Source organism: Dermacentor albipictus, chromosome 9, assembly GCF_038994185.2.
Source record: "Dermacentor albipictus isolate Rhodes 1998 colony chromosome 9, USDA_Dalb.pri_finalv2, whole genome shotgun sequence".
Classification (NCBI taxonomy): domain Eukaryota; kingdom Metazoa; phylum Arthropoda; class Arachnida; order Ixodida; family Ixodidae; genus Dermacentor; species Dermacentor albipictus.
Genome location: NC_091829.1, coordinates 14522661 through 14548351, shown reverse-complemented (window position 1 = coordinate 14548351; position 25691 = coordinate 14522661). Strand labels below are relative to the sequence as shown.

General features: G+C 48.8%; 2 protein-coding genes across 2 annotated transcripts in view; both read left to right on the top strand.

The window, feature by feature from the left end:
- The first annotated feature begins 497 nt into the window (after positions 1 to 497).
- On the top strand, positions 498 to 11965 carry LOC135903736 (uncharacterized). Its single transcript, XM_065434121.1, has 7 exons — positions 498 to 606; positions 2179 to 2352; positions 6319 to 7204; positions 7968 to 8199; positions 8895 to 9177; positions 9828 to 9971; positions 11047 to 11965. Exons 1-7 carry the CDS (start codon positions 544 to 546, stop codon positions 11335 to 11337), a joined length of 2073 nt encoding a protein of 690 aa, XP_065290193.1. The 5' UTR covers positions 498 to 543; the 3' UTR covers positions 11338 to 11965.
- A 2281-nt stretch (positions 11966 to 14246) lies between these two features.
- LOC135903637 (sushi, von Willebrand factor type A, EGF and pentraxin domain-containing protein 1-like) overlaps positions 14247 to 25691 on the top strand; it is a 51639-nt gene continuing 40194 nt past the window's right edge. Inside the window, exons 1-8 of the mRNA XM_065433943.1 lie at positions 14247 to 15940; positions 16728 to 16983; positions 18469 to 18645; positions 19173 to 19331; positions 20038 to 20217; positions 20960 to 21139; positions 23101 to 23295; positions 24524 to 24775. Coding sequence (XP_065290015.1) covers positions 15455 to 15940; positions 16728 to 16983; positions 18469 to 18645; positions 19173 to 19331; positions 20038 to 20217; positions 20960 to 21139; positions 23101 to 23295; positions 24524 to 24775 — 1885 coding nt within the window. The 5' untranslated portion in view covers positions 14247 to 15454. The remainder of the gene's footprint in view (positions 15941 to 16727; positions 16984 to 18468; positions 18646 to 19172; positions 19332 to 20037; positions 20218 to 20959; positions 21140 to 23100; positions 23296 to 24523; positions 24776 to 25691) is intronic.

The window sequence follows — 25691 nt, the reverse complement described above, 5'->3', positions numbered from 1 at the left end:
TACCCACGTCGGGGCGATTGAGGTGGTTCCTCTGAACCTCAACGAGTCTGCCCACGAGGCTGCGGGTGGGTTTACGGACCGCGCTGCCCTCGGATTGGGCGACTCTCGCCCCATACAAAGAGACGCTCCTATCACGCACAATGAACTTACTAAATTATTTTATTTAAATAGAAGGGTTTCCCTCCGCCTCACTCCAAGCTAAGCTAAATTTATTTCATTAATTAAGCACAATTAATTTCCCCTATGTTGTCCTTGGTGTCAGTGTTTGTTGGCTTCTTACTTATATGACTAATCAAATCGGGCCCCTCGGTTAACCCCCTTTCTTCTCGTTTATATATATATATATATATATATATATGGGAGGCAAGAGAGAACGGGTCCGATGAGTGGATGCGTAAAAGCATATAAACGAAACTAAAATTTCATTTATTCACCTCTTCTTCATTGGCAGCCGTTGCCACGAGCCGGCTCCTGCTTTCCTCGCGATCAGGCCGAGAACTGAACAGAAGAAGCGCGTGCCATCGCGTGCCCGCGATCCCGAAGATGAACCAGCCTGAACGGTCCAAGGGCAACTTCAAAAAGCGGCGCGCTTCCAAATCAAGCCGGGTAAGCTATTCGCACTCGCTCCACTGCACGCACGCCTATGGTTGTTACATGCGTCCGTTTCTGGATGCTGTTCCACGTACAGAGCGTTGCACGTGTGCGCAAAGGCAGTGCTTGACGTATATGGCCGCCAACCCGCAGGTTGTTGGTGGTGCGCCACACGTTCGAGTCTATATAGTCCGAACAACCTGCGATGTACCTACAGCGTGGCGTGTAGTCACCTTGACCAATTGTCGCAAGGCGGGGTGTTGTGGGAGAATCGTCGTTGGAGCTCGCAAAAAAAAAAAAGGAAGAAGGCTCGGTTCTGTGCGTGAACTTAGGCTGCAGTCACAGCCGTAAGCACGAGGTCGCTGTGTCGACTGCCCGCCACCGTATTTCGATCGGGACGAAATGGAAAAACGCAGCCAGCACAACTTCATTAGCAGTGTGTTCAATGGGGCTGGTTGGTTCATCTTTAGAATAAAAAACAGGAACAGCGCAACACAGGACGAGCGAGTAATAACGAGTAATAAGAGTGACAACTTCGTTAGATTTTCTCACACGTTATATTTCCAATAATTTCTCTTCCCACTGGTGTTCACATGGTGCTCAGCGTTTCCAGGCTATCTTTCTTCCAAGCGCCAACCAATGACAATGTTTCAGTGATCAACCGATAACCGCCATTTTCAGCGCGACGCGGCCAACGGCTTGGTATAACCCTAGCTACCGAGCACAAGTTAACTGGAACAAGCGAAGCATTCCATTGGCTGTTCAAGTGATTATCCCTGCCTTAGGGTGCGCTGCGCCGCTCAAGTGTGATTCCTTGAGAAGGCTACCAGTTGCGTTTGGTTGGTTTCACCTGGCGACCCCGGAAAGTATGTGCCAGTGCTAGAACTACTGTGTGGAAAGCTGCTTCATTTTAAATGAAGCTTCCCAGGCGGACTCTCCCGGACTTGGCTGACCATGGGTACTATGTACTGCTGCGCCTGCAGTCTCGCCGAGAAATCACGTGACAGCACTCGTATCTCGCATAACGAATCAGCTGTACTAACCCTACATATGTACCGGTGACCGGCTCTGTTCTCTACGGAATTGCGCAGTGATACGACAAGCGGTATATCTAAACATCCTCGGTGAAAGAAATATACGCCTTCAAGGCGAATAATTCGTTTATTAAAGCGAATCTTTCTGTGCTTCCTGTTCTCGAGGTTTTGGTGAGTGTGGTCGACCGACTTCTTGCCGAGTAAGGTGGACCGGTCTCGGAGGCAGTGAAATAGTAAACTGGGCTGATCCCGGAAATGGTGCGATGACAGGTGGATCCATTTTGCAGAGTGGAATTTCTGCGGTCACGTGGGTCACGTGGTGGACGTTTCCGCGTCTTGTTGACATACTGCGGGCAGACACACGATCCTTACGCTGCAGAAGACGAACAGTTTCATATAATTTAATTATCACTTCACACAGAATCTAAAGCGTGCAATGTATATGCATAACGTTTTGTTAAATTCAAGGTTTGAGTCTCGGCCGAGTCTATTTCTGTGAACGTTCGTCTCAAAGGGTGCATCACCTTTTATCATCATCACTGTCGCCATGCAGAAGATGGAGCACTCGACCGCCGCCTCAAACGCTGACGAGCCGTTGAAGCCGACTCCGGAGAAGACGACTGTCAGCGCTGGCCGGCCATCCGATCCTGAAACACTCGCCGCGGCGGTCAAGAAAAACGGGGAGAAACGACTGTCCCCCAAGCGTTCAGCATCAACGTCGTCTCAGGTACAGTCCGCGCTCGTTGCAACGGATCCGAGTAGTTAAGACTTTCTAACCTAACAGACCGTAATTCTCGTTTCCTTACGTCTAGCTCCGCTACCGATGCCAAGAAAACCATGTCTGAGTGGATCCTGTGCTCGCAGGATGTGAGATACGATGTGCGAAATTTAGGCCAATTGCTCGAAGTGGGCGCCCTGCAAACAAGCATGGCTGCTCCAGGGTTTAAGGGGTTTAAATAAATGAGATGTGCTTGTGTCGTGCAGGCAGTATTACGAACTCGCCGCCGCGGGTATAGTATTCTGGTCAAGTCGCCAATGCCTGCGTTGCGATGCTCGCATTCGGCCATTTTCGTCGCGCAGATTTATGGATAGAGCTGGCTAGGCAGCATCGAAAGGTTCACATGTGCAAAAGCCAATTCAGTACTTCCTGCCGTGATTGTCTAGTAAGCGCAACCAATGTTCCCAATTACAATGAACCAACTTGCCCAACAACGCATCCTGCTCAACTTCATTTCTTCTGTATACATCGGGCTCTTCCTTTTGTGTTCTCCCTCCATCATGTCAAGTATCAGCGGTCATGTCGGGTATCATCAGTGCTTCCTGCCGTGCAAGACTTGTGGGCCTATTCCTCAAGAAAGGCTACATCCCGGATGAAGTCTATGCCCTGTTTGGACACCTCAAACCCTCAGCAGGACATGCGAAACGCATCTGCAAGATCATGAGATCGGAACTATGGCGTCAAGGCCGCTTGTACCAGGACATGCTTCGAGCCCTGTGCTTTTCCAGAGATCCTCATTGGTTTGCGCCTGTCCTGTCTTCTTTCATGTGATTGTCTAGTAAGCGCAACCAATGTTCCCAATTACAATGAACCAACTTGCCCAACAACGCATCTTGCTACTGGTTTCTGTTGTTTTTCTTGATTATTTGTTCAAACATGTTGAATATTCTGTCGTAGTTATCGCACGATTAGTCCAACTAATTAAATTTAGACTTTCGAATGTCCAATGTTCTTAGATAGATACTTTAAGCTTACGCGGATGCTGAAAAATCTATCAACAATGGTGAGAGGAATCGGAAAAAGGAAACAGAATGCAGAAAATGTTATTGTCTCAGTGAATTTTTCTTTTTAATGCTATTTTCCCACAATAAGTGGCTCAACCCTCGTGTTCACAGTCCTGTACGTGTTTTTCTAGCACTAGGCGAGTTGCCTGCGAATTTAATTTAACAGACAAACAGATCACATTCCAATCTGACGGGGAGAAATCTCTATACGTTGCCCACGTTGTACGTGCACTCTACTGAAACAAAAATAGACAGAGTCCAAATTTGCATATATTGCGAAACAAGGACGCGTAAATTGTCGACTGAAAAGCTGCCACTGTTATAATGAAGTCGAATAAAGCAATAAAAATTGCATGTTCCGTATGAAAATATGATTGCACATGAGTGTTGGCTTTGCGGATCGCCAATTCGTTTAATGAAGGAAGCGTTTGGTGGCCGTGTATAGTACTCCTTAAAGCTAATAGACCAGCGTACTTAAATTTACATTCGCGCAAAATTTATTGGCTCGAGTTAATCACTGTACATTCGAATGATTACATGAGATTCAAAAGTGAAGTGACATGGCTGGCGGTGTATATGGGAGTGTTCACCTATGGTTTCGCTACATTGTATTGCCACACAACTATTTAGAAATGTAGTACAGCCGTTCATATCACACTTAAAGCACGAACATGGTGACTAATGGATGCACTTCTCTATATCTTCCACCCTAAACGTAAGCAGGCATTGTGCCGCTCCCGGAGGCTGTTGCGAGCCTCATCTCTTCATAACTTCCTAACGCGCCATTGTATGTGTTTTCATACCAAATGTTCGAATAATAATCTGCGCGTATTCAGCTAGCAATGAAATGAAATGCTTACTTCTCTCACAGTTAAAGTAGCCAGCAAGAGGGGGCGCAAGGCAAAAAGCTGCTTTGATGCAGCTCGAAGACCGCCCGGCACAGTTGATCACATGAGAGTATCTTCACAATAACCGAGAACTCGGCCTAGCTTCGTATAGACACAAGAAATAATGAGTCGAAAACAACCCGGCCGGACCGGGCCGGAATCTTTCAGGCTCGGGCAGGGTACGGGCCAGGTTTAAAATCATCGGGCCTGGCTCGAGCGGCCCGACGCATGGTACTTTCGGGCTCGGGTCGGGCCAGGCCCGGGTCTGAAAAACCTGCCCGTGCAGTGCTCTAGTCAGAAGTCACGGCATGTCTAAGGGAAGGGGAGACGAGGGGGGGGGGCGCCGTGTCCTTCCGTCAATTTGTATGAGCCTGTTGGTACTGCATTCTTAAATATACGGGCGCGAAAGGCACAAAAGGGCGGAGCAGAACACCACAAAAAAGAGCACCTTGCTTGGGCTCAAGTACCTACTTTTGTAATGTTCAGCTACGCGTCTCTGTGTGTTTTTTTCTTTGTCTTAGTTTTAGCAGTGTCTTTGCGTGAGCGAGCACTTTATGCGTGAGCGAGCATCAAGGTCGCGCACGCCATAAATGTCCAGGTGCAGCCGGCCATCTTGTTCCTTCGCCCAGTCCATCGAAAGGATCCAGGCCGTCAAATGCACGGCAATTAATCCACCCCCTATAACCGTATATGGATTTTACTTAGGCGCCCCACCCTTGTTACTGTAGCTCTCATTGAGAAGGGGGATTTCGTGCGCGTGTTAACACTCCTTGGCCATTATTCCACCTGCTCTACCAGTATGCCATAAGCATATTGCAAGCGTCGCCAGCCTACTACACAATAGACAACGTAATAACAGTCTCTTCAGTGGTTTTGCTTTGTTGGTACCGACAGCTTAATATACCATTATTTGTAGTTTACTGAACTCAGTGTCCTATATTGCACTGTCAACAGCTTCCGGAAAGAGGTCACTTGGAATGAGGTAGTCAGTCGGGACGAGCGGCCAGAGCTCGTCATTGAAGAACAGGTTCGCGCGACACATCTGTCACGATCTTTCAAGGAACTGGATTGATTGCAGTAGCATTCTTCTGTCCAGTTTGGACTGCAGGATACATGCCCGCACGCTTGCCCCGGAATTTGGATGCAGGCATCAATAGTTCGTCACCAGAATGCGTTGAGTGCTATTGCCCGGCACATTTAGTTGATGAAATGACATTGGTTGAGAAGGCGGAAAGTGATTCGTTGCAATCTTTTGGGCATGCCAATTTTGTAGCCATACATAAGAACCTCGTTTACTTCGGCGAAGCGCTACTTTAAGAATGCTCCTTGATGCCAAGCTAGAGACAAAGCCCAATCGCCAGCGCTTTCGAGTCAAGCACGCACTTGGTGACAGAAGTTGTGTAACTCTTTTCGTACAGATCTCGAGCAAAAATACTGGCAAAACAGGGAATAAAATTTGCGCTCCCCACGCACTGTGGGAATCGATGTAAGCGAAATTTTCTGTGCTGTTTCCATTGAGCTGAGGATAATTAGCTGTGATTTTGACGGGTGCAGTAGCAGTTTTGTATGTCACTCCCGTCGAAATGCGGCTGCCGCGGTCGGGATTGAATCCGCGACCTCGAACGATGCCATAACCGCGAAGCTACCGCGGCGGGCACAAAGTGTTGACTTGACGTGCAACCGCTTCGGTAGTGCCGCCTAGGCCCAACGGTGCTTTAATGCGGCTCTGCTTCTGCACGCCCTGTGTAAGTCGTCCACTTGACAAATTTACATGACGTTCATTTTTGAGAAACAGCAGAAACGTACGGTACCGTACCTTCAATTTGTCCTCAACCACTGTCGTGTCAATAGTAGTAGCGCTTCCTTGCCTACAGCGCAAGACCTTGAGTCGCACCTACTTTCACTGTGATACCGTGAATCGAGTGACGTGCAGATGTTCAACACAATCAATGTGCAACGTAGATAAACGTCTTCAGATTTCGCATCTCGTATAAGTAATCACAAGTAGTTTCTTTCAATTCCAGGCGCAACATAGACGCAGCAAGACTCACAGCATCTCCACCGGTCCCGTGTCGTTAACTCATCAAAGCAAAGCCGTGCACGAAGCTGAAGCCAGTCAAAGTGGCGCCAGTACTTCATTGCTGGGTCAGGCTGTGCTGTCATCGATATCAACGTCGACATCCACAGGAGGTGGAACCTTGTCATTGGAGAGCTCGCCAAAGTCCTGCAATCCGGGCGAGGCGACCATCGAATGGGGAGTCAGCGAACCAGCCACCGCAGCTGTCAATATGGCTCAGTCGAAGCAGGTCGGGGTGCAAGCGTCAGCGCAGCCCAGTGGCCAGGTCGCCGTCGGTGTGGCCCCGGTTGAATATATCGAGACGCAGCCACTAGCGAAACCGAAGGTCCAACCAGTCAAAGAGGAGCCACCAAAGGCGGCGCCACCGAGCACGCATGCTCATACTCGGACGGCGATCAATGAGGTGACGCGGCCTCTGATAGATCCACTGGACAAGCCGGTGCCACCGGCGTTGGCACCAGAGACTAAGGCAGACGCGAAGCCCGAGACGCAAAAACCGAAGCGGGAAAAGCAGCAGACGGTGGACAGCATACAGACCGACACGCCACCTCTGCCACAGCTTCAAGAAGAGCGTACGCCCGTCTTTGTAGACGCGGCGACGCAGTCCTGCACTCTCACCACAGCCGCACCGCCAGCGCATCGGAATGCCGCAGTCGACACGGGAACGGACGCTCCCGACGACTTCTGGGTGGCGCCCAGGGGCGACCCGGAGCTTCCTTTCGCCTCCGCAGAGTACACGTCGCCACCAGGGGGTGTGGTGTCCACCGCCAAGGTAGCGGCTGTGAGAGGCGCCCAGAAGGCTGATCGCAAACACCTCGAGAGCACGGCTACTGGTGAGGCCCCCGAGGATGTTAAGTACATACAAGATTACGTACGCGAATCTCTGTTCAAAGGCTTCACTCGGTGCCTGTAACGACCGGACACCGCCATGTGATCACCATTATTATAGCATCATTATAGTGATCACAACAATGACAATGGCAACATAGTGCTCGTGATGACACATTCAGCAAACGAACGACGAATATGAAATATCACTCGATAAGAACTTCACGCTGTATCAATCCTTTTCATTTCAAGTTCTGCGAGTATTTATTGTGGCTCTCTCTTCATTCTTAATCGTTCTTCGGTAGATTATAGTTAGCTAGTAATTAACACGTAATCCTTGTCTTACTGGCAGCAACGTTGGCTTATTTTAACTTGTAGTACTTTATATTTTTATTCAAACAAACAAGACTGATGGTACACAGGAAGATGGAGACGAAACGTTTAACAGTGGTTGAGCAGAGGAAGTTTCTGGGCAAATACTACATAGTTGCGCTGACGATGACAAGTCCCCATGTCTAAACGTTGGCTCTAGCGACTTCCTTCGTTGATTACATTGCGGTATTTGTATTTCCTTCTACGGCCCGATTTCTAGCCTATGGACTGCAATGGGTACGCGCCGTAGTTAAGGTCACAGTTTCATCCCGCATCCATTCCACGGTGTATATCACCGATTACTGGGGTTATGCCACAATCGCGATCCGCCAACGACGTTATTCAAGCTTCCAGCCAATGTGTTCGGAAAGTTCAAAGCGTGGTGCCATGCTGCAGGGGGTGTCGGCCGCAAAACCACGGCCGCGACGACTGAAGCGGGCGGCGGGGCCACTACGGAAGCGACGGTCATGTTGGACGTGAACCCGTACGTGCGCTACCCGCTGCTCATCATGAACCTCCTCATCTGGTTCATGGGTGTGACACTACTGCTGGTCGGAGCGTACGCCTACGTGGACACCTGGACCACGTCGGATATCCCGTCGCATTCGACTTCCTACAACATCTACAGGTACGTGTGCCGTTCTCCACGAGAAAAGACTGCCCAATTGAAAGTGCTTGTTTCAGGTACAAGTGCTTCTGCTAATGTTAGTGAGAAGCACGTTAAATTGAGTTTGTTGGTAATGAATCATTTTCCTAGAACAGCGTGAGCAAAACAAACGCACAGTGAAAGCAAATGAAAATGCGACCGCTGGCTTATGACTGCACATTTATTCAGAAAACACATATTATGAAGCGCACGTCTGTGCTTGTCTCTATTTCGCAAACCGTCTCCCACTGGAGTGCAAGATAAGGATGCCTTCAGTCAAAGCCACGACTGCGGGAAGGCGTGTCCCTATGCCATGACCGTTCAGTCTCAAGCACACTGTCGTTTTCCAGAGAGCGTTTCACGTCTTCCTATCCAGCGACAGTCAAATTCATTGCCAAATCCAATTCAGCCGAATGAAATTCGGCTTCATATCCAGTTCCGATCCCATTATGACACCAAAAGCGAGACTTCTTCACGGGTGCTTAAGCACAAGTTCTCGTATCGTGTGCTCATCTCCTCCTTCCCTAACACTTGACTTGCTGCTTACTTAAATATCATCACGTGTCTCACTTCTCCCTCCCCCTAACCACCCCGTCAGCCTAGATCGCTGTTGTCCTGCCTACTTTGAAAAGCGAGCAGTCACGGTGCGTATTTCTCTCCTTGCTTTCTCACGACAGCATGTTCGTGATCAAGATGGAGATCTCGGTGATGCTGTTCGGCTCGGTGACCATGTCGTTGTCGTTCTGCGGCTGCGTCGGCGCGCTTCGCGAGAACACCTGCCTGCTGAATATCTACTCGTCGTTCATCACTGCGCTGCTGCTCATCAACCTGGTCGTAGGCCTCATCGTCTTCTTCCTGCCGTCGCAGATCAAGAAGCTTCTCTCCGAGACTTTCTCCATGGAGCTAATCGTCCACTACCGGGACTCGCCGGACTTCCAGAGGCTCATGGACAGCATACAGGTGTGCTGCGCACGTTGGAGGGATGGCATACGCTAGGGGAAGAAGGAGAGCGAAGGAGGAGTTGGGTCTGCTACCACACGCAACTCGTCATGCTCGTTTAAGTGAACGCTGAAACGCTTTCCAAAGTGGGCCAGAGAAGAGAAAATCAAACAGATATATATATTAGGTGCATGCATGCACGCCGTAAAAAGCCGAGAGACGACCAGCCTTCGCAAGGCAGCCCACCATCGTTTTTGGCATGCTTTTACATGTTGAGAAACCACCAACACATTATTTAGTTACCCTGTAATTTAAAATTGCACAAGCAGACCGGATGGCTTCGTCAAAAAGAATGAGTATAGTGAATAACGAACGACTTGCATTGTGCTAAAGAAAATCGGGAGTGAAATTACTGCTGAAGATACACCGTGAATGTTACACACAGTTGGGTGAGTACTGAGCCTTCGTTTTAGAGTCAGTATAGTAGTCTTGCCATTCATAAACTGAAACCATGCTGCACCTCTGGAATACGGGTAGCTATACAATATAGTCGGCTGTGAAGTTCAATCGGATACAGATATATCCGCTTTTGAAGAAACTTGCAAATCGCACTTCGTGTGCGCTGCCATTGCTTGTCAGGCGAACCGCTAACCGCGACTGGGCGATTGCAGGAGCGGATGCAGTGCTGCGGCATCTCGAGGAGGAACTTCAGGGACTGGAACGCCAACATGTACTTCAACTGCTCCCGCGCCAACCCGAGCAGTGAGCGCTGTTCCGTTCCTTATTCGTGCTGCAAGCGCAACAATACCGAACAGGTTCGTGCATTTTTGTCCGTCACGTGTTCGCTCATTTCACAGCGATCTTTTACGGGCTCGTACAGATATTTTCTTTTTTGAGAACTCTCTAACGGCAAGCATGTGTTCAGCGGTGCGCCATATATTGCAAGCATGGCACATTCTTACCATATAATGGTGGTGAAAACAACGAAAGGGTGCGCACTAAGGCTTTGCACATTCGCATTTTTGTTGCCTCTCATTGTAATCGTTCTCGGTAAAAAATTTACAAGATGTATTGAAGTTGAAAACATGGTTTCTACAAGTGACACCGCAGCGGTTTCTACAAGGGAACCGTATCTCTATGAATATGATTCCGCAAGTCATATCGGGTGATCTTTTCTTTCTGTGCGGTAAGAAAGTTTTTAAAAGATTTAACGGCTGTGAGTATTATTTCCTCACTATTGAACATTGGCAGTGTGGTGGACGTGCTATATGGGATGGAGGCCATCGCAGTCGGTAAATAATTGAATTTAGATCATTTTAATTACTCCTTTAAAGGTCACTGTTGCATATGCAGTGGCAGTATTGCGTGGGAACGTGCAGGAGATGTTTGCCTACAAAAATTTATCTTCCTCTGCTCCGATTCCGAGACTGGACGCTCCCGCCACGTCATATTCGATGCCCTTAATTGTGATGCAAGCACTTCACTGCGATAGGAGCCTGACACATACAGTCCGTTGTCAAGCGCTTCTAGCATCAGCGACGGTCCAGCGCAGACAGATGAGCAGTGCGAGATACGGCATGCATGACAATACAGAAAGCATCACATGGGCACCGCTTTAGGAGTTCTTGTGCGCCATGCTTCACTATGGTAGCGGGGAAAAGGTTATAACACGTGTGCGTTGCTGAGCGTCTAGTGACACAACTCGCAAACGCTAAACACGCTCTACTCTTCTTGATCTGAAGTGTTATGTTTGCGCGAATCATCGGAGTCGGTTAATCACTCAAGAACGATCCGTGACTCGCGTTGAAAATATCTGTCGATCCGCGCCCAATCACAGGTAAACATCGCACAACAACAGCCACAGGTACACATCGCGATGCGGCGACGCAGGTGGTGAGCCTCTCGTGTGGCCGCAACGTCCTCAACATGACCGACTACGACGCCTGGTTCCAGGTGTACACGGGCAACTGCCTCGACTCGGCGCACCGATACGTGCGCGAGAACGTCACCATCATCACGGGACTCTGCCTCGTCTTCGTCATCGTGCTCGCCTTCGTGCAGATGGTCACGCAGGCACTCATCGACGAGATACTCATCATTCGCCGCATCTACGAGAAGTTCTACGAGCGAGCCTACGACATGCGCGCCGCCCAGGAGCAGACCGAGCCGTCGGCCAACTAACGGGCGCTTCAGCTATACAGCCACGGCAACGTCCACAGGTCCATTATTACAGAAGGCAGACCATTTACGTGGGCTCATACGCAAGAACAATCTCGGCAACTTGCTTCTGTCCCGATCACTACGTTAGTGCGCGTTGATGTCTGTTAGACGCTGGAAGTGTTCGTTAGTGTCAACGAAGTATACTGTTAATATACAAGATATATGCCAGAGAACTGTACAACCTCGTTGCGTTCTTTTTTGAGGCGTCTGGAGGAGCACAATCTGTTGGTGACGATGAACTGCAGATGTACCGCACAGTTCACTGGATTGTCACAAGTCACACGAGACGTTGCTAGAATCTGCAGGGTCCTTAATGCGTGGTAATTGCTTTGCCAAGGTCGTTGTTGCCAAGGACGTTGTTGCAGCAAGGCTGGGCTCTGGGTAACGCCTTGTTATGATCTCTGCAGCAGCAGAAGCTGACAATGACCAGGAAGTTCAGTGAAGGTGTTTTGAAAAGCACAGGGCAGCGAGCCCGCAGCCTTCGGTCAAGTGTACTACGGTTGGTATTCCGTGGGCTGCGCAGCGCCGCACACTTCGTTATCGTGTAGATATGTTGTATATAGACGATGTTTAAAAGCATTATGACGTACCAGCAATTGTCTTCGCTATACCGAGCAGGTGCGATACCTGTGAGCGCATTTTGTGTTTGCATTATTTTCTAGTTTTTCGCGTGCATCTGTTCTACGCCATCGTGGATATACGGGGTACCTCGACGTGAATTGTATATGTATATATACAATTCACGTCGTTTATATACATTACTTTATATAAACGAATAAGTGCTTTACAGATTGCGTATTTTGTATTTTTATTATGTTTTAACGGAAGTGCTACACCTTCGGCCCTTTGCATGCCTTGACCATTCATCGTTTAGCGAACATTGCTTAACTGCGCGAACAAACGGACCACAGAGACAGCATAGGACAAGGACGGGCGCAGTCCTCTGCGCCTGTCCTTGTCCCATGCTGTCTCTGTGTTGAGACAGCGCCGTATCGTCGTTTTATACCTTCTCGCGTCCTTGTCTTGTAGTGCGCTGTAACGAACCTTACTATGAATCCCAACCAACTGGCCCAACTTGTCGTTTTGATGTGTAGTAAAAGCAGCACAAAAGGAACGGCATACAGGACGCTCTGTCTTGAGTGGCCGTTCGTTTTGCGTCGCTTTTACTATGAAGATCAACCAACTCGCCAAGTATTACTCTATTTGCTCAACTGCAAGACCTCGGAAGAAACATTTTCTTGGAATTTTCGGCGAAGTTGACTGGAATAAGACGCAGTGATGTTTTGCATGTCAGCGATAAATCCTTGATACAACTCGATCGAGGTGGCTCCGTTTGGCTTCAGATAGAACCTTGAACACTGACTCGTAGACATTCTAGACACGTGAATAAAAGGTCATGGAGTACCGTATGTTGCTGTTCAAGCATGTCTTTGTGCCTGTTTCCGCTCATGTACCCATGTGAGCACCGAAGAGACACAGCCTTTGACAAAAGAACCGAGGTCTTAAGGAACATGTGTGTTGCTGAATCCTGGTTGCCCCGTGTGGCGTCCTTGGAACTCGGGGCGCCAGAAAGCTCTCGAGGGAGAGGAGCAATTAATCGCTCCTGCAAGTATTCCTCATGGCGAAGTCCGGCGAGTATGCAGGTTCTGTAGAAATACACGAACGGGCCGTACCTGCTTCTTATGGTAGGTATAAGTTCGCCATCCACCCTAATTTCGCAGAATACTGCGAAAGAAAACCATACGTGATCCGGAGAAGAGCGCAAACCTCTAGGTATGACGTTTGTTTCTGATGAATATATTTGTTACCGTTCAACTGCCAACAGAACGATTCTACAGTGCACGTTTCTTTAGTGGTCTGTACTCGTTTTTCGCCTCGAGATCATATTGCTAAATGCCATGTATCCCACTCGTTATAGGGCCAACTGTCCTTGGTGCGGTGGCATACCTACCCTAATACATATAACCTGGGAGTGCACTAAGCACCCTCATAGGCCAAATACCAGTAACACAATGGAGCAGTGGTAGGCACAGCTCGCCCGCTCCTACCTGGCTGGACAAAAGTCCTTAATTAGCCATGTCAGGCAGGCGGCAGAGGCCAGTGGGGCCCTGGACTGAGAGGCTCCGAACACCCCTCCAAATCTTTTCTATTTCAATATAGTTTCTATCTCCGGCGAAAAAGTCGATCGCTTGACCAGAATTGGCCCGCATACCATGCGTGATCCTCGAAGAGAGCGAACCTCTAGGTATGACGTTCGTTTCTGATGAATATTTAGGCTTTTCCTCTGTATCGTTAAACGGCCAACAGAACGATTCTACAGTGCGTGTTTCTTTCGTGGTATGTGCTCGTTTTTCGCCACGAGATCATCTCCGCGGCGAAAAAGCCGATCGCTTGACCAGAATCGGCTCGCAAGTTATATCACGCTCCCACGCGCCCTGCTCCAGTCAACGTGAACGCCGTCGCCCAGTGGCCCACTTCCGACGACGCTTTTAGTGCTCAAAAAACAAACCAACTCTCTCTCTCTCCACCCTTCTCTCAACCTCCCTTCCCCTCCCTATCCGTCTCGCCGCCACTCAGCCGTCACCATCATCCACTTGTCGCCCAGCCACTGGATCAGCTCCCGCTCCGGCGCGCCCCGCGCGATCCACAGGAGCAGCAGCAGCAGCAGCAGACGTCCCTGCCGTTGTAAAGAAAAACCCGGGGGCCGCGTGTGAAAGCAGTATAGCCGCGGGAACGTAAACACACGCGCACGCGCGCCGAAGAACAACAACGCATAAAAGCGCCCCGACGGGAGGAGGCTTTCGGCGCGCGAGGCGAGAAGCCGTCGTCTTGCGTTTCACGTCGCGTATCGGCGGGCGCCGGTTCTTCCTCTCCCAGCCGTCGCGCCCTCCCTTCACCGTCGACGGGAGGAAGACGCGACGCCAAGGATGACTCGGCGGCGACGCCGGCGAGAACGGCGGCGCCGGGCTGACCAGGCGCCTCGTTTATATAAACAAGGAAACCAAGAAGCGTCTGCTTCCCACACCCACCGCTTTGCGGCGACCACCGGAAGACTTCGAACCCCCCTGGGAACGGGACGTTCACAACTCCGCGCCGCGCACGGAACGCACGCTGCTCAACCTGGTCGCCGATCGGGTTCCGAGACGAGGACTCGCATGCGCGAGCGTTTGGCAGGTGCATCTGGCGCATGCGCCATGCGCGCTTCGTACTGGTAGTTTCACTGGCAGGTGTCCGATTCGGCTTTTGCGGGTGAGCTTAGTCGCGGGTATGGTCTAGGAGGGGCTGTGGGCGACTTGCGGAGTGCGGCTGAGCGATACAGAGCGATACCAACGGTGCCGTTGGTATAACTGGCATGAATGGTGTGCTTCGTCGATGTCCTCGTACAGTACTTCACAACTTGCACTGACCTTCTTCGTAAGTGTGTCTTGCCGCAGTGGACGCGCTCGACAGCCTGGTAAGCCATAACGGATGACACACCTCAATAGCTGAACATTGTAAGTTGCCTGTACGTGGTACGCCGTCTGGGTTCTCTAGGTATCGCAGTTTCTGTTGTCTGTGTGTGGAGTATTCACAGCTTGCTACACCGATGAACTTTCAGGGAATACAGTAGCTCTCGTCGGATTGGAAGTCCAAGAACTGTAGAGGAGTCATTCTGTGCTTCCAGAGAGGCCGAACTCTTTCGCGGCGTTTTACTGCAATTTCAAAGATCCGCGTCCCTGTAGGAAACAACCTTTTCAGCGGTGACGTACTATGGCATCCACCTGAAAAAAGCTTCTGTACATGGGAAATTCCTTCACGCCTTTTATGTTCCGTCGCAACGTCTTCTGCAATCGGCATGTGGCGATGAACAGTGCGTATGGCATGGGCCTGAGTAAGCGATTGACTTGACAGCGAGCATCTTGCTGAGCGCTTAGGTATCTATTACAATTACATTACTAGGAATTATCTGAACTGTCCCCTGCTATCTATTTTTGAGAATGACATGACGATCTTTCTAAGCAGGCTAAGCTTTATTGAGCAGGAAAGGATTCATATTTGAAAGCCATGTCAAGTGAGGTGCGACAGTTCTGAACATAGAATGAAAGTGCCGACGAGGCTGTGGCTGTTCGTTCTTCTGTTCACGACTTTGTGTCCGACGCTCGAGCGCTATGGTGTCCGAGTGGAAGGACGTTCGATCCGCACTCGATATCCGGGACCGACTCCCAAAAGTGAACGCCTTAATGCACTGGGTGCTATACTCAAGCGGCACGTCTCCAAGCTGCGAAGTGCCCCGAGGGCGGAGCTGGTCTTTCTCGTCGATAGCTCGGCGTCGGTGGGCGCAGAAAACTTCGTCAACGAGCTGCGCTTCGTGAGAAAGCTGCTGGCCGACTTCACGGTGTCTCACGACAGGACTCACGTGGCCCTTGTGACCTTCAGCTCGAAGAAGAAGGTGGTCCGCGAGGTGGACCACATCACGGCGCCGTCGGCCGAGAACCACAAGTGTGCTCTGCACAATAGGCAGCTGGCCGGTGCGAGGTACTCTGGCGGTGGAACCTTCACCCTTGGGGCCATGAAAGAAGCCATGGTAAGCACTCTCGACATTGCTTCGATTCGCAGTACTGTCACTTATGTCACGCGTTGAAGGAGGTCTGCTATTCGACTGTGCTGGCGTACGGCATTTGCCCCTTACGAGTAAAGAATTTCTCCTCGTATGATGAGAAATTAAGAAGGGAAATCAAGTTCTTGGTTGGTTAGTCAGCTTATCTGTAGTCAGCTAGTCAGTATACTAGAATTTGGTGAGGCCAACGTATTTCCCAAAGTAAAAAGAGCGCAGAATATCAGAAGAGTGTAAAATGTAGAAGAGTGGCAGAATTGAAAAAGAGTGCAGCTCATGGCTTCCTTTACTCATTTCTCCTGTGTGAACTGCTTGCACGCCCTTTGAGGAAGTTCGATCTAATGTTTTCATTACTACTTTACACTCTGGACGCCAGTTAGTGTACAGTACGTCACACACAACATTCTAAGGCAGCCCATCGAGTTTGATTTATTTGTTCATACATCTGATATGCCACTTCAAATGTTCGGAACAAAGCTGTACTCAGGTCGGTAATGAAACGATGACGTCAGGAGAAATGAATCGGTAAAGCAATTAAGCAGTTTGGTAATCACAGTCAGCTCTAGGTCTTCCACTTACAGCCCAAGTACGGCCACGAGTTGAAATGAAGTCGTCTCTCAAGACTTCTCTGGTTATTCGGACAGCTTGACAATATGAGAAGCTCAATAAAGTTCAGGAGCCGTGATTGCTTACTTGCGCGACAGTATTCTGTGCCGGAACAACAGGCGCGCTCTTTCTCCCTTCGTGTCTCTTGAAGGACATTCTCAGGTTTGCTCGCGAAGACTCCGTCAAAGCAGTGTTCCTGGTGACGGACGGTTACTCGAACGGAGGGGACCCTCGGCCATGCGCGAAGATGCTGCGCGACGGTGATGTGACGATCTACACGTTCGGAATCCGCAACGGAAACGTACGGGAACTGCAGGACATGGCCTCGACTCCGTACGACGAGCACTGTTACATACTGGACGGCTTCGAGGAGTTCGAGGCACTCGCTCGAAGGGCTCTTCACGAAGGTGCGTGACTTTCACGTTCAGAGATGACAAACAATAATGAAAAAGGTCTTCACGGCACTTGCGTGCGATAAGTGGAACATTGCGGCTAGAGCATGTTGCTCTCATGATTTGACATGTGTGTCGATGTATATTGTCGATGTAAGCACAATTGTGTATGCACCAATCGATCGGGAAGAAGAAATATAACATTTTTAAGAAATTTTAACGGCGACCTTTCAACGTTTCATTGCGAAGGAAGTGCTCCCAGTACTCTTCCATTTTGACTAATGTTGTCTTTATGGCCAAAAAAAAAAATCTTAGTTTACCGATTGCATTCGTCATAATGAAAACGACTCTAGAAAGAACTTGAATATGCTGATCGCACTGAAGTACATTTTGCTGTAAAGTATTCCTAAAATAGTCTATTTTTACTTCAAATGCATTTCTCCATAAGAAGTGGCTCAGGGACCCTTTAAATAATGAACGCACTAGACACCGTTTCCTATTATTAAGAGTGCACACTAACTACGGTAGATTTACCTTGGAGTTTTTAAGAACATTGAGTTACACCTGGGCTCTAATATTACATGCCTTCATTCCTTGCACTTGTGTTTCTTAAAAAATCTAAAGCAGTCACTCATTAACCCTACATTGAAATAAAACTGTTGGCCTTGTTCGTTACTGTCAGTACTGCTCACACTCTTGTCTACTTTTTTTTAGTTATTTTGGTTTTGGTTTAGAGCACAGTTCTTACGCAACCGTTCCTGTATTGAGCGTCGGAGTCGTTTCCCGGCGTATAAACAATTATGTTGGGTCCCGGAAGATGTTTATGTGAACGAACGTACGAAAATTATATTCTGGGGTCTTTACGTGCCAAAACCGCAATCGGATTACGAGTCACACCGTAGTGAGGGCCCTCGGATTAATTTTTTACCACTAGGTTTGTTTAACATGCACCCCAATGCACGGTACACCGGCATATTTTTTTTTTTTTTTGCATTTCGCTCTCGTCCAATGCGGCCGAATATTTGATCCCGCAATCTAGTGCTTAGCAGCACAACGCCATAGCCATTATAGGTCACAACGGTGGGTGTGAAGGAATGTAAATTTCATTGAAATAAACTTGAAACTTGAAACAGGCGAACATGCTGTACTGTCAAAGACAGTTGATTTGTCGTTGGCGGTCCAACTCGAGCACATGACACTCGGGCCACTCGCCGAAGGCTTTAGCAGATATCAACGTTCTTGCGAGATAACTTTCAGTTTTCTCGCAAGCTTTCTCGCAAGATGAGCGCTTTTTGTTTTCCGAGCTTTCTCTCGATTTCTTTCGCTTTTCTCGCAAAAGCGCAAAGTTTCCGAAAAAAAAAAAGGTGCATCGATTTTTCGGGCACTTTGATTTTCGCAGCAAAGGTGCGCGCCAAAGTCATGTGACCGGGAGTTTTCGCGAGCCGCGGGGAGGAGAAAAAGGGTCTCCAGAGGCTCCCTGTCTTTCTCAAAAACTCGCAGATATGCACGTGGGCCCGCACCAGCTGGTGAACGCCACCGAGTGCGCGGGACTGTGTCCGGAAGGCGACCGGTGCTGTCACCACGAGGCGCTCTGCACGTGCGGCACATCGTCGGGCCAGTACGCCTGCCTCTGTCCTAAAGGGCACTACGGATCGGGGCTCAGGGGAGACTGTCACCGTAAGCGTTCCGCGATACTTCTTAGGTGACGGGGTTTCACGTGACACCTCATTCCACCATCATCATCAGCCTCTTATTATGTCCACTGCAGCACGCTGCAGCCATCTCCGATTAGCACTGTCTCGCGTCAGTCGATAGCGTCAATATACCTGCAAACTTACTCATCTCAGCTCACCACCTCAGCATCTACTATAAGAGACTACATTTCCCTCCCCTTAGCATCCATGCTGTCATTCCCTCATCCCCTACCCTCATTCAGCGCATCACAATTTCTGTTAGTCACCGCATAAGCAGCTCTGTGCGTAAGTGGCCAGTTCTGCTGCGCATGTTGGCCTCTTTCTTTTGAAGTATCACTTATACGAAGCCCGCTCACAACGGTTCACGAGTGGTAATGTTGAACAGTGTATTGAGAACGCACAACATCGCCATTTCTTTCGTTCGTTCATTACTTATTTATTGTCTTGTCTATAGGCCGACAGGGCGTTGTACGCGTGTAACTCGCTTGTTTCGTTTATTTCGACGAACAGCGTGTCCTCGGGGCACCTACCAGCCCGTGGAAGCGAGCGGGGACGCGAGCATCTGCGTTCCGTGCCCGCACGCGCACCAGAACTCTTCGCCGGGCAGCACCAGTGTGGCTCAGTGCCACTGCAAGAGGGGCTACAGCGCCGACGGCGGCACCTGCAAGGGCATGTTGTCTTTTCATGGTCGAATTTAAGAGCGCCGCCTGCTGCCGCTCTGCAGTGCATAACAGCGGTCACCTTGTTTGTACTCATGTGTGCGTGGGGGGGGGGGGGGGGGGAGGGGGGCTGGCTGGCTGGCTGGCTGGCTGGCTGGCTACCTTCTATCCGAGTCATGCATATTACGACGCCGCGTTCGAAGCAACGCAATGTTGCACGAGCTTTGATTCAGATCGTTGGTCGGGTTTGTCAAATCCCTGCATGCATTTCGATTCATAAAAAATCATATAAACCAGTCAATCTGTGGGTCGAACGATTGATCACTTGATCGATCAATGAACGAACGACTTAGTTAAGCACTAAAATAATGAGTCAAGAATAAATCCGACCATTCCGATGCTGAAAATGATGACAGTTGTCATCGATGACGACGTCATCGTAAAACGTACTCGAACTTTCTACGGATGCGTTCGTATATTTGTGATAAGTTCCCGCGGTGCTGACGCCAGCCATCCTTGTCTGCGTGCGCTCACGACTTGAAAGAGCTACAGAGTAGATTTCACTTTTCTCAAAGTAGAGATAGCGTATTGAAGTATAGATTGAAGACTGCTCACGTACTGGCTGGGTCACACCTCCTGCAGTCCCCTACAGCTCGCCATTTTTTACAGAATTTTTCACACAAAAATTTATTGCCATGTATGCTCTCGACACGCAGTGGTCCGCTGCGACCCGCTGAGTCCCCCCGACAACGGGTACATGGTGAATGCAGACTGCGAGGTCGTTTTCAACGCCGCCTGCGGATTCCGCTGCAACGCAGGCTACCGCCTCATCGGCAACAGCATACGCGTCTGTCAACACGACGGCACCTGGTCTGGCAGCGATCTCGAGTGTGAAAGTGAGTCCCTCGTAAACTCGCATCAGTCGCTTTAGCAGATACGCCGATAAGCGTTATACTGTGACCGCACTACGTGACCAATTCTTGATGCCAGCTGCGCATTCGCACGGAGGTGCATACTCACAAGTGGCTGCGATAAATACAGTGAATGGCATACCAGCATAATAATAGTAGATCAAGCTTGTTTATCAATGTTTTCCTCGGCGTTGTGAAGGTAACGTGTAAGGCCAGCACAGCAAAACAGAAACGCCGAACATATACACCAACTGAATTTATTGCCAAAAAGATTTGTTTCATCCCTGCAACTACAGTGCCCTTTAAATCTCTTTCGTTCGGTAAGATCACTTCAGCTTAGAGTGTTTTATTGTTTAGTTAGCACAGAGTTCTTGTACTGATCAATATCGACGTTCCAGCGCACCGAGGCAGATAGAAGTGTGCGCTCAATATAATATAGTAAATGAAACCGATGTCACACCATGCCATAGCAGAAGTCTTACACCTTGTTTTACAGCTGAACCAGTGCACGTCAAGAACTAAGATTGCCGACGGCATTCACGCAGCAGTCTTGTTGAGAAAGTGTTATGCCGTTACTTCCCGACCAGACGAGATATCGTCAAACTCTTGATTTCCATGACAAAGTGTTCATTCCCTATCTTTGATTTGACCTGGGGAACAACACGTTCACGTTGCACGGAGACTTATCTTCACGATAGAGGCTTTATCCGCTGTGTTTCGCTCGCAGAGAAGAAATGTTCCCCGCTGGAAGCGCCCCTTCACGGGTCCATGAGCTGCTCCAGCGACTCGTTCGACTTCGACACCACGTGCGAGTTCGAGTGCCAGAGGGGGTACGCGCTGATCGGCTCGCGCAAGCGGACCTGCCTGTCCATCGCCCTGTGGGACGGCCTGCCCGCGCTCTGCCGACGTAAGGTCCACCAGAAGGCACTGTTCACTGCATAGTTCACTAAGTAACTACTTAAGAGGGAAAAAACGAAACCAGGAAGAAACAACTCATGATAATCCAGCAGAACTTTTTGTTGGGCTAGTTGGTGCATGTTACTGAAGCAGTAAAGCGCCAAACAGACGACACAAGCGCTCGTCCGTGTCTCTTCTTGTGTCGTCTGTTTGGCGCTTTACTACTTCAGTAACTTATGATAACTCGATGGGGAGCTCATTACTTTTCGAAGCGAGATGAAAACGCCTCAGAACACGCACTTATAAAGCGAGATACAACAAGGAAGAAGTACGTTCTTGCTGCGGTAAAGCTAGGAAGATGATGTAGCATGTTTTGTTAGAATGTGAAGATTTCTGCCCAGCGGTCGATTTAGGCACCTCTGGTCTCCTCGAAGCCCTTGGTTTCAGCGAGAGCAGTGGTAAACACGTCCGCAGCAGATATTAGTAAAATGCGATTGGAAGATTGGTGGAAGAAAAGTAGGCAAACGGACAAACAACGGAGGCGCGCAAACACAAAGTTTCCAATAGGGGTTCAGAAAGTTTGGTGATGGGAATTCTTCGTGGGGTTTCTTTTTTTTTCTTTTTCTTCTTTTCTATTTTTTTACCATAGGTAGGACATTAGGCAATATAACAACAAGAGCGTGGTGGCGCAACCCACCACCCCCTTACAAAGGAGACGCTCAGAGCATCCATCCATTCATATTTCTTGTCACGCGTTGTTATTAAAACTATGAGCTAAGGTTAAATTGGCGTCTCTTAGAATAAACTTAAATTTCCTTTATTTGTTATAACCTTTCAGTGACTCCGCGCGTCTTCGTGGACTTTGCGATTGGTGTATCTTGTGTTCTAAGGTTCACGATACCTCAGCTGATATATCGAAAATACACATTCCGATACCCGTCTTGACGAATGTACCATGACCCATATGCAAGATACCCAAAGCGTATCTTAAGAAAGCATACAGGATACATGTATCTTCGCTACAGCCCAGCCTTGCTTATCCTTAAGTCTGTAAAAAAAATATCTACACGAAAGCGAGCTGAACTTCACCTGCGAACCAAAACTGCGCACTAACTCTGACCTGCTGGGCACAGAAATATCTGACACGAGAGCTCGACAAGTGATAGCTATAAAAATTCATTTCATGCAGTTTTTGTGTCTTCATGTTACTGGCCGCTAAATGTTGCCAAAGAAGACAACCTCATTTTTCTCCATCGACTATTCGACCTTACCCTTTAAGGATAAAGGTCCATGATAAAGCCATGAGACAAACCACCAAACCAGCACCCTTCAGGATGCAAAAAATGTTTATTAACTTTATTATCTTTAATTAATAGCGCACAATATTAACAGTAACCTTTAAAGGGACACTAACGATCAACACGAAATCGGTTTAGACTGGTATTCTCTCACAACATTTGCATCCATTTTGCGGAAAACGACTAGATGGTACGCCAGTACGGTTTCATTGATTTCAATGTACATTTTCTCATAAATGGACCGTTTCGGCACAAGAGAAAGCATCGAACCTTTCTAACTTGAGTCTTCGGTTCCTCTATAATGCGATGTAGTGACATACAGCTAACTGTAGAGTCTATACGCTGTAAATACCTATGACGTCAGGGTGAGCTGATGTGAAAAATTCAAGGCGGTGTCGCCACGCCTTTTATTTTAGCGTCTATTGTGAGTGTCGTGTCCTTTTAAATATCTTTGTGTCCTTTTCAAGGCAATAATGTGATTATTTTAACGCTGGCCCAAAAACGGCGGGGAAGTGAAGACGAATGTCAGTTACTCACTTTGGGAAGACGACTGGTCCTGTCGTTCTCTTTGCCCATTACCTTTTGATCGCGCTGTTTCCTTGTTTTACCAAATTTTCTCACTCCGATTCTGCACGTGACCTGAAGAATGAGATTGCGTTGCGACGCGCCGCAGCCGTCACCTGCCCACCCTTGGTGGCACCGGCTAACGGGGCCTTGAGCCCGTCCCACTGCAGCGAGACGAAGTCGTCGTTCGGCGAGGACTGCAGCGTCACCTGCGCCGACGGCTTCCGCGTTTCGGGCCCCGACACTCGCCACTGCCTCGGCACGGGAACGTGGAGCGAGCCCGACGACGTGACCGTCTGCGCTGGTAAGGATGCTGCCGTGTGGCGCCTTTTAAGTATCCTGCAGTTTTGGTCCCGATGATTGTGACGATAATGATGAATGAGCATCCGCTTTGAAACGTCGCGATGGCACACGCCACCGCGGGCTACGCAGGCGTTTTCGCAGGCCGTTTCATGCCAGGTATCCCCTGGTGCATAAAACCCTCTCAAAATGTGGGGGCATGTGCTCGGGCGTGCCCAGATTAAGCGGAACATACGAAGTACTCTAAGGAGCGCCACATGATGGCAAACCATACGTATTGGTTTCATTCAGCTGCGGCTAACCACTTTCTTTTTTTAAAATAATTGGTTCAAGTTACGCGAAACACCCTGTATACGCTTGGTTGAGTGATTTAGTCAACTCATTTGTTCTATAGCTCTAGTGGTCATGTTATTTCTATGTTCTGAAACCAGAGTTTAAAAGGGTACCGACAAAATACATTCAACTATTCACTTTGTTTGCAATAAATGGAGGCCCACTTGGCTTGTGTCGTAAACCTCTACACCCTAAAGAAATATTGACAAGCCCAAGAGCGCTGTAAGTAATTTATTATAATAGGTTTTGTGCAATCACTTTCAGTTTCGTTTCCCATGAGGATACCGCGTTGTGACGTTGTGACGCAGTACGTGGTCACGTGGGAGCAGGACAATACGACGTTTCGACACTCTCTACGGCTCGCTCGGTCGCCTCGTATGCTGATTATTGTTGTAACAGCGTATGTAGCAGTATGTAGCACACGCAGTATGTAGCAGCAGTATGCAGCATCGTAGCGGACGACCGGAGCGGAGTGTCAAACATCGCAATGTCCTACTCCCCCGTGACCACATACTGCATCCTGACGTCACAACATAGTAGAAGTGAAACCGAAACTTCCCGTAGAAATGTTATTATAGTAAGTTGCTTAGCCTTGTGAGGCCTGACAGTACTTTATTTTGGGGCGGGGGGCAGTTAGCAATACCGGACCTTCAATTGAAAAAATATAGAAGACTTGAAAATATCATGTCCGGTATAAGTATGACCCATTCAGTTTTGAGAACAAAATTACGGAGCACATCTCTGGTATCGTTCATTGCATGGCTTTTTCAGTTAACTGCGAATCCGCAAGAAAATTGAGACGTGCTAAGAAAAGAGTTCTGATTGCGCATCGCAGACTACGCCTCCGAACGCAGTCAATTTCGATTTAAAAGAAGCTTGTCTACCTTCTCTCTTGTTAGGTACCGAGCCTCCTGTGATCAGAAACTGCCCAGGTGACATCGTCGTCAACTCGGAACCAGGTTACGGAGAAGCGATCGTCGACTGGGAGATGCTTGAAGCTGTGGACAAGACCGGAGCTTCGGTCTTCCTCAACGTGGCTCCATCCGTGATGCCGCCACACTTGTTCCCCATAGGAGAACACGAAGTGTCGTACTGGGCCGAGGACGATTGGGGGAACACGGCGTTCTGCAACTTTACCGTGACGGTAGCAGGTGGGTGAAAGTGACAGAAACCGTTCTCAAGGGTTCGGTGTTCGCGTTCACCGACATCTTTTGCATAGTTGGTAGGCCCCTGCCGATTTCTTTAAGAAAGAAACTTCTGCGACGATGATGTCGATGACGATGATGATCTTCAAGAAGATCCTCAACTGTGGCACGTGTCCACTTAGTTATCAGTCGCCGAACAAGATCATTGTCAGCCTAGCACAGTGGCGTAGTTAGGAGATAGCACACCCCTTTCCCGAAAGTTCTGTGTTACTGTTCGGCTATCCCAGCCCCTACACCGTTCCTCCCTCTGCCTCTCTCCGTCTGCGGTCAAGTGGGCACCCCCTCCTCGAAAAGAAACTTCTAGCTACGCCACTAACTTGGAGCCAACGTGCCATCTTCGTCAGGCCAGCAACTGACAAAGGTTTCGTTGTTGTCGTGGCGAAGACAATTAAGTACCTTCACCGTAACGTTGATTCCAGGCTGAGAATTTTACTGTTCGACCACTGCTGGTAATTTCGAGCGTCCATTTTCCCGTGAATCCTTTGTCACCCACTTGGAGATAGGGCAAGAATAGGGCGAAAAAATAAAGATGTTAAATAGCAAGAATAGTGTGTAAAAGAATAGTGAGATTAACTCATACTAAATCATTAAAGAAGTATTAAGTAATAATGGATAAAGTACCGCTGAAGTAAACAATTCGGATAATTATGAATTGAAGGGAACAGCAGCGCCTAGAGAATTGGCCAACTTATTTTTTCCGCTTGTGGGTCCGTATTCGCAAAGAGCTCGTGCGCTAGAAATGTTCGTAAGACAAAATTCCAACCAATTCTCAATCTGGCCAGGTTATAGACGAAGGCGACCAGCCACTGGCGAAGATCACTTATGAGCGAAGAGCTTTGTGAATTCGGCATTTGTTACTTTG